We start from the raw sequence: 9261 nt of genomic DNA, 5'->3' as shown, positions 1-9261 counted from the left end.
AAATACTTGCAGTATTTTACAGTCTTTGTATGTTAGAATGATATGGTACGTCTGATAAAAACATTCACAGAAATAGAATTCTATTTTCGATCGAAGTGGAAAATAGCAATGAACTTACAATAGTATCTATAGAAATTTTCTGTGAATAATTGTAAGTACAAAATAGATCGACAAGAATAAATGAAATAAGAGAAAGAAATCTATTTTTGACCGAAGCGGATGCTTACATATTCAGTTGAATTCAAAACGCAATAAACTGAAACTGGAAATACTATCACAAATTACATTGATTTCCAATTAATAATAATGCTAATAAGCATCTTAAAATATTGCAAAAACTTATTGCGAAAAACATCACCTTAGCCATGGGTTGAATCTGAAATTCTCGATTTTATAGGACGAGCATCTTACCAATGCCTTAAGACCCTTATTAGCATCATAATTGAGTTAAAGATCAAAGTAATTTGTGATGTTATTTTAGGCTCCAATTTATGATTGCGTTTCAAGTTCAGTAAACCAAATCAGCACGCAATTTATAGAACTGAAAATGTATTTGCAATAAATCTGTAGATTTACTACAACATAAATATTATTAAGCATTAAAATTCGCTTTGACCAAAATAGGATTCTTTCTCTTACTTGATTCTTGTCGATCTGACTTCCATTTATAATTTTTCAGTTTGGATCATCCTGCATAAAGAATGGAACTTCGAAGCTTGAATTAATCATTGCGATTTTATTTATATTGTACGTAATTGCTTCAATAATTCACAAAGATTACAGATGAAATTTCATTTAGCTTATAAAACTAAGGAGGCGATAGGAAAGGCATAGGACACACGCAAAATTAGAACGCCATCGGAGAGTTACGTTTTGAATCTTTAAGTATTTATTTAAACAAATCCCAACATTCCAAACATTGATAGTTGTATATACGTATGGGTATGTCTTTTGTGTCTGTGCGCTTTCTATGGACACAAGATAGATTATGGCAGCGTGTCAATTTGCCTTTGACTGTCTATGTTATGTCCATAGTGTCTTCCTTTTCGTTATTTCTGTATGTGTATTCATGCAAGTACCGCCGTTTGTTTCATCTACAGATTCTCCGATTAAATCGCAGTCAATTTTTTCTCGCAAACAAAATCCTAATTATAAACATCTCCTTTTTTTACAATTTTCTAAATGTATTGAGGAATGAAGTTTTCTGCATTAATTAACAATTTTACAAATTAGCATCTTGATTTGTCAAAAATCATTCATTTTTTTATTATTTCCTACTCAAGAATGATTTAACTCTTTATAATTGACATGTTCCGCTTATAAAAGAAAATTGCACAAGCAATAAATAGAAAATATTGATTATGGGATATACATAATTAATTATTGAATCTTAATTTATAAAGATTTCACTATAAAAGAACTATTTGTAATGTTGAAGTATAACAATGGATAATAGTATACAAAAACTTGTAATGTACGAGTATCTTTATTGAGTATGGAAGCCCACAATGATGCAGAGAGATAAACTAATAAGACAACACTTTTTAAAAATATAAATATATAGGTAACTTTCAAATTACCTGATGTTATAAAGAGTTAAATCTCAATATATTCCGGTCAAAAAAAGAAGTCGTTTAACTGAAGAATTTGCAGACGAAAGGAATGGTGACAGTAAGGAATACTCACGGGGCTCAATTTTAGCCGCACAAATGACATTGAGCCTTAGTTACGATGCAAATAAAGCTAACCTGACGATCCAAATTCGTATTCAAAATCAACGAACAATTGTTTATTATCCCAGCATTTCGCGAATCGATCGAACAGCTCCCCGATTTTATATATAGCGCGATACTCTCTTCACTCCCATCTTTGATGATATACCTTAATATCATCAACATCCTGCCAGTAGACGATAACGCACGCGAGTGCAATCGAATCGATTATGGCAAGTTTTTCCGTGACTAGGTTAATTAGGAGTTTAGATGACCCATCGCGTGGTTTCTCTCCTTTAATTACTCGAAAAGTCTTACGGTCATAGGGGTGCTTACGACGACAGCGCTTGTCCGTCTCTGTACTCTGATACTTTTGCGACGGACTTGTTTCCTGGAACTATCAATTCAAGATTCAATTCTTGCCACTTTTTATTAAATTACATTTCGCCGAAGAGCGTTATAGGCTCCGTTGACGAAACGAACCAAGATCAAAACTTGCCTAGCCTCCAAAGAATTCTCATATATTTTATTTTACATACAAAATGTTCGACTTATACTTCAATAACAATTTCTTTGGGAAATTTTGCAACAATATCTAATGCGATTTTTAAAGTATATTTCACAGACTTGAGACTTGGTAAATTTTGATCCTAAACGCCCTTTCAAGCTAATCTTCCATAAAGACGAGCTAAATATATATTTTGATATATATATATTCTCTTAGACCATTTTATAATAAACAATTTTTTAATGATTATAATAAATAACTCTTATCAATAGTACTGAACATATTCGATCAGACTCAAAATACTAATCGTGTATCAGTGGCCGATCGATACGTCTAAGCACCCCGAAGAAAAACATAAAAATTAAGATGGACCCAAATACTTTTCGCCTTCCAACTACCATATTTCCAATATTGCACGAAAACTTACAATATACAGGTGACTCTCAATGACAAATTTGAATTTGTATATAAATTCTGTTATTACTATCAAGGGACCGGAAATGAACAGTAATTTTTCAATTATTGAAAGAAAAGATGTCTGTGTGAATAAATGAAAGCGAATAAAAATTTAAGTAACTAATAAAAGTGTAATAATAGATTAGCTTTAACCGAATGCAAAGTCAAATTGACATATTACGAATCATTCAAAGCGCTTACACGTGGACCAGTTTCCAATTGGTCGAAAGTAGAAATTCTTCTAAACTTCCTTTACACTTTCCTTTTATAGCCAGTCATCAAAAAGTTGTTGCAAATTTATAACTTTTGGAAACAACGCAACTTTACCCTTCCTCCTACCTTCGGGGGTGACTATTAAAGTCGAAGAAAACTCGTATCACAATACTTCCTGACAAATGTATACATCGTAAAAATGTCTCGAGTGTATAACGCGGTCGTCTCAATGGAACGCTAAAAGTTCGCATATAGAATACTTTTCGCAAATGCAATTTCACGTTATACAACGACAATTTTCGAAACAACTACCGGAGAGCCACCTGTATCTTCTTAAGTACTCCCCGTTGCCGTTAAACCATATAACCCTATCTCGTGTCAAATATGTTCTAATTCCTTGCACAAAGCTGCACACACGCCCAATTACGCTAACGAAAGCCAGCATTTCACACAGAGTTTCTCCTTCCCCACTATATTTCCCCACATCCTCTCTCCTTTTCACCCATTCCTTTTCACTCTTTTATTCTTCTCGTTTATGTCTCACGCACACACACTCTCTCGCGCGAACGTACATGTCAGTAGTTAATCATTCTCGTCGTCTTATGAACCTAGAAGTTGAAGCCCAAGACTACCAATTCCTCAATTAATTCCATTTAGTGTTATGGCAAGATTTCGGGCTTGAGTTAGCCCGAAGCACCATGACGGACATCGCGTATGCTTGTGGCGAGATGTCTTTAGCATTCGTTTTATTCCTGAGATTACGTCAATCCCCCGTTTACGCGACACTTGCGCCGCAACGACCGCCCGACCCGTCTAAAGAGTCAGTGAACTAAGGGTCGGCCGATCCGTGAATTTCAAGCGCCAGACGTTGCCGTCCCTAATGGACGGACGAAGATTCACGTCTCGGGTACAAAGGGACTACTACGAACCTCCTGTATGTTCTCTTATGTGCTTACATGCCCGTTTGCGCGTTCATCAAATTGTGTGTTACACGATGTGGATCACCAGCCGAAGGACTCGGTACAAAATCCCTCGAAATAAAACACACTTTCAACGCTGACTTGTATATGGGCATACACACACACACACACACGCACACACGCACACACACACACGCACACACACACACACACACACACACACACACACACACACACACACACACACACACACACACGGCACTGTACAACTCCGTTCGGAGCGAGTAAAAATTATGTTTCACTTTCTTCAATCGCGAAACGAACTACATACATATGTTGGCATCCATTTCTGACGAGAATCATTCCAACAATAAGGATTGTAAGCTTGAACGCGTTTCTGTAATGTGTTTAACAGTCTGTAATAAGTTCTAAGAGCAAGAACAGTTTTGAGAAGAGAATTTATATTAACACGGCCGCCAAACGTTTACGCGAAAGGGATCTCCCGCTTTCATCTCGCACAAGTTAATCAAACTCCACGAACACGTAAGCGCGAGAACGTGCTATTTATCTTCTCTCTCAAACGGAATACAAGGAAGTGATAATCTCACGAGATTATGAGAGACGAAATTAGCTTCGACAATGACTTAGAAGATCGTGACTCTCGCGCCTTGGCAAGTGTATTCCCGATAATAAGTTCAGAGTTCAAAGGCGCCCCTCACCTATACCCTCGATCTCGATCGATGCTGTCCTCGCGCCTCGTTCACGGCGAACCACATCCTCCAGCGTCAGAGAGAAGATCTCGAGAGACCGGAATCCCGCACTCTATCACACGGAGATCTCTTGAATTTGCACGCGCTTCTTCGCACTACCAGGTGTCCCGGGTTGCCGCAGAATTCCAGGGCACGTGAGACCGACGTTCGGTGCCGGAGCCTTGGGCGGAGGCGGTGGTTCCGGCAGGTCCTCGTTATCGTCCTCGCTGTCGTGATGAAGGCCGCTGATATTGACCTCATCCATCTGGGCGATAGTGGCGTCTACGCAGGGCGACGGCGTGCGGGTCCGCTGAATGCACGGACTCTTACTGTAGGACGGCGGTTCCAGGATCCGTTTACCACCGCCGGGCGGCGGTGAGCACTGGAACTCCTGCAATTGTAACTCGAGCTCCTGCACGAGCTTCGCCTTGTGCGGTGGCAGCATCGACGACGGCGAGTCGATCATGCTCATGGAAGACGGTAGTCGCTGTTTGCCCGAGGTGTCTATACCGGAGCAACCAGCCTCCAGAAACTCCTCCTTCTTCTTGTTGCTAAAAGTGCCCGACAGACCGCCGCTGGTTGTGTTCCGGTCGCGTTGGTGGTATATCCCCGCGAAGATCAGGATGTTGAGCAACAGCAAGAACACCCCCACTGCGATAGTGACCGTAAGAGCCGTGGTGTAGCTCTGATAATGACTGGACGCAAGTTTGCGCAGGAGGTTGTTGGGGCCCGGGCCTAGATTCGAGATGTGCAACGTTCGCGAAGTGGTAGGCGTGATGGTCGTCGCGACGGTCGCATTCGGGGTGCATTCCGTGGTCGATAGCGCCGTCAGTATCGAGGAGGGTTCCGTGGGTGACGGCATTGGTAACGGAGGTGCTGGTATAGGCACGGCCGTGCTCTGTGGACGCACCGGACCCTCGTAGAGACCGGGGTTCTCCGCGAGATGATGGTGCCGCATATTGAGCTCGTAACCCGGCCGGTGCAGTTGCGGCAGCAGATTCAGCCAGAGGGACATCTTGTGGCCTCTGTAGTGCGAACGCATCTCCGGGCTGTGAGCGGCCTCCAAGTACAGTTGATTTATGGAATCGTACGAGTCCCAAAACGGCGGACTCGTCGCCAGGCCGTTTTCCAATCCCGAGGACAAAGGACTCGCGCCATTTGGATCCCTAGAACAACGAGTGAACCGCGACTCTTTGACAAATGGATTGAAACTGCCGCGAGGCTTGATATTCTCTCTCGCGCTTTACGTTGCGTTCCTAACTTGTTGAATGTTCAATTTTCGAAAAAAAAAAAAAGTCAATTTCAAAAAATGCCGCACAAAATTCAATACAGTTTATTTTCTTATACAATTAATTGTACAGTGATATCGTGGTTTATTTACAAAATTATTAAAATATCGTTATAATTGTTATTATTTGCAGCAAAATTATTTGAAACGCTTTTCTAAATTGACGAAAGCTAAAATTGAGGCCTCCGAAGCGAACATCTCACGCTGCTCACGGTGCAATATTTCACGACAGTGCACAGGCAGAATTCCATTGTGAAAATCCGCCGTGTCGATGACAGAGTAATCATCTAGATAGCCGCCGATCCGCAATTAGAGATGCCAAAATCACTTCGCGTCTTCGCCGCTAACAAGTCTACTCTACTTCGAGATTGCGAGCTTTCGCTGAGCGTGTTAACGGCCTTTGCGGGAGTTTGGCTCCAAAATCCTCTCGCAGCTGTAACTTTACCCTTACTACCATTACCAGCCTTCAGACTCCCCTCTTGGAGAGTAATCGAAGTGTATGCGATGCTTAAGTTCTGAAGAACTTTGAATCGGGTGAATTAACGAGAAAGGTTCACTTATCCGATTAACCCTTTCATGCCCATATGCCCAGTTATTTCACGTCGTAGTGTCGCCGATTAATGTTAATCGCATATTTCAACAGAGTATTAATTAAACAGTACTTTTCGCGATATTCTCGAAAATGTTCATTAATTAAGTTCGTCGATTAAGATCAAGAAATAAAAAAAATCTGCAACATACTTCCATCTAATTTCATTCTCTTTTCTTTCGCTACTTATGTTTTTTTTTCTTTCGCTTCTATTTTATTTTATTTTTCGTGTCTTATACCACTGTATTCTATATACATTTTTCTTATATGTTCTCCATCATTCTATTTTTCAAATTTTTCCTTTATGCCATTCTATATTGCTGTTCTTAAAAAACTTGCACTGGAATGATATACGACCGACATGATACACTACAAATGCTTGAAAGCGTTTTTCGATTGGTCAATTTGAAAAGTTCCTTCTTCTAATTGATCAATCGAAAGCGTTTCAAAGCATTTGTAGCGTGAGACTTTGACCGCAGCTACAATAAACTTCCATCTATCTATTTATTTATTTATCTATCTGTTAATATTTTGATTTTCATTTTAAACCGCCCTTGTCTTTAATGGACGCGGTCAGACGTTAATTTCATCACCGGGCGCGGAGAATGAAAGAGAAGCGGGAAGGACTTACCCACGCCTCACGAAGTTAGCCAGGTAGTGTACAAGTAGTTTCGACAGATTCTCGTCGGCTGGGGTGTAGTTACCAAAGGTGGGCACCGCGGACGTGACTTCGCCGCGAAGAAGAGGAATACCCAGGAGATATGGTATCTCCTCGCCCCTCTGGCTCGGCAGCTCACCCGGCTGGAAATGCAGGAAATAGCCACGTCCCTCCGAAGCCGAATGCAGTAAGGCCAGTCTGAGGAGTGGCGCGGCGACTTGGCCGTCTCCGAGGAGAGATAAGAGACCTTCGCAGATCGCCACGGGACTCTGTTCGCCTCGCTCCCAGTCGGTATACTCGTTCCGGAGAGTCGAATAGATTTCATGCAAATGGTACCGGTAAGTGTTCCGGACGTAAGTGCGCAATATACGGTCCCTCCTCGTCTCGTTCAAGCCGTTCTGCGAACCGGTAAGACTTTAGCCCGTTTTTTTTCGGCGACGCAGAAGAAACGCGCACGTGAATATTACGCTTCCTTGCGTCACGAATTTGTCGCAATTTGTGAAATAATCTTTCGATACCAGCTTTGTACTATCGATCATTCATGGAAAATCGCCGAGAGATCTTACGAATATAATCGAATGATATTTCCGCTGATATATACCATATATCTGTGTACGGATTATTAATTTGATCACGATCGTAAAACAGGAGCATGCTATTATAGTGCGATACCCAGTGGCCGTGACCATCGGAGAGTCAATAATATCCGGAACGATTGGCGAACACAGACTTGCAGTGCAATCATGTGCAGCTCGTCAATTTGTCAAACTGTATCCAATCGATGTCAATTACATATTATGCGTGAAGTGTCCGGTCATTAATCAAGGAATTACTTCCGCTCTAATATAAATTTTCTTGATAAAATCGATATAAAAAGTATGACCAATAATAGCAACGGAGAAAAACAGATCAAGAAGTTCGAAGCTTTTTATTCTTCTAACAAAGGTATCACGAAAGCATGGAACTGTAATCTGGAAACCGAGAAGTTTGCAAGAAAAACCAGAGATCCAAATAAAAAGGATGTACCACTGTGTAATTACTGTATTTTGTATTTTCTTTTACGCGGTTTTGTTTTTTTTTTTTTTTTTTCCGAACGAGCGTAACGATTGCGAATCCCACTTACCTGTAAATCTTCCTCGGTGAGATTCACCCAAGCTTCATCGGACGTCAGACCAAAAAGTAAATCACGGTTGCCGAAGTCCGCGAATTCCGCGCCGGGCCCGGGCACGATCGGCATTAGTCCCGAAGAAGAGGCGGTAGGCTGGAAATTCTAAACAAAGAATCCTCCATTTTCATATTTAGTATAGTAACGCGCGTATCAATGAGGTTCATTTTCATTCTCAATCTTCTCTATTCACTCTCGCTTTCCCCGTATCGTCGTTAAATAAATCTCTACCACTTAGGTACAGCCCTTTATCACGTACAGCTAGTAATTTCTATTTAACGTCGTATAAATTGACTTAGCCACCGTACGTTTTAAAGCAAAGACGACAGGGAGAGACTTGACTGCTTTGTAATAAATCGTGGTTGCGATGGTGCGATACTTACATGCATGTTCATCTCTCTCCCGATTTCGCATTTAATGTCGCGATATCGCGATGAGCTCGAGCAACCAGACACTATCAACGAATGAGTTAATGGAGCATGCACGAAGTAGCTATTACGGTTCTCGGATCCGTCATCCGTCGGCCGGTCGCTCTTTCAATTAACAGATTCATCGTTTACCTTGTCGTCTCGTTCGCTCTTGCGCGAAAATCAATACGTCGATCGGTCGCCGACATTGGACTAATATCCGCATGCAATTACAACATTCGCGAATTCTGTAATCACTTGGATGAAACGCCTGTCGCGACCCATGTTTATTTAACACCCGCTGTTATATTTGTTTACATCGCGATGGATATTCTATCGCGTAACCAGCATTTAAACGGCGGATGCGAAAACAATACGCGCATATATTCTGCGAGAAAGATAGAGGATGTAAATGCAAATTTTATGAAAAATAGCTTAACGTCAAAAACGACGCTGTGTCGAAAGACTGCGCCGGACATCCCAGAAACGTTCAGATAACATATTAGTGTGTCATTTACAAAAACCGCTAAAAAGTACCAATATATATTCATAGTAATTCTCGCCAACTTTATTCTCGGCTTAAAATGGATCTCTTC

General features: G+C 41.1%; 1 protein-coding gene across 2 annotated transcripts in view; it reads right to left on the bottom strand.

Annotated features, from left to right (window-relative positions):
* Positions 1-4039: 4039 nt before the first annotated feature.
* The window catches only part of LOC108755128 (neuroligin-1-like), a 25169-nt gene continuing 19947 nt past the window's right edge, over positions 4040-9261 (bottom strand). For both annotated transcript variants that reach the window (XM_018497957.1, XM_018497956.1), the window contains 3 exons: positions 8217-8363; positions 7067-7491; positions 4040-5724 (listed from right to left, as the gene is read on the bottom strand). In XM_018497957.1, the coding sequence (XP_018353459.1) occupies positions 4635-5724; positions 7067-7491; positions 8217-8363 (1662 nt within the window). In that variant the 3' untranslated portion in view covers positions 4040-4634. The remainder of the gene's footprint in view (positions 5725-7066; positions 7492-8216; positions 8364-9261) is intronic.

Source organism: Trachymyrmex septentrionalis, unplaced genomic scaffold, assembly GCF_001594115.1.
Source record: "Trachymyrmex septentrionalis isolate Tsep2-gDNA-1 unplaced genomic scaffold, Tsep1.0 scaffold83, whole genome shotgun sequence".
Lineage (NCBI taxonomy): Eukaryota > Metazoa > Arthropoda > Insecta > Hymenoptera > Formicidae > Trachymyrmex > Trachymyrmex septentrionalis.
Note: the sequence above shows the minus strand (reverse complement) of the source record. Positions and strands in the feature narration are given on the sequence as shown.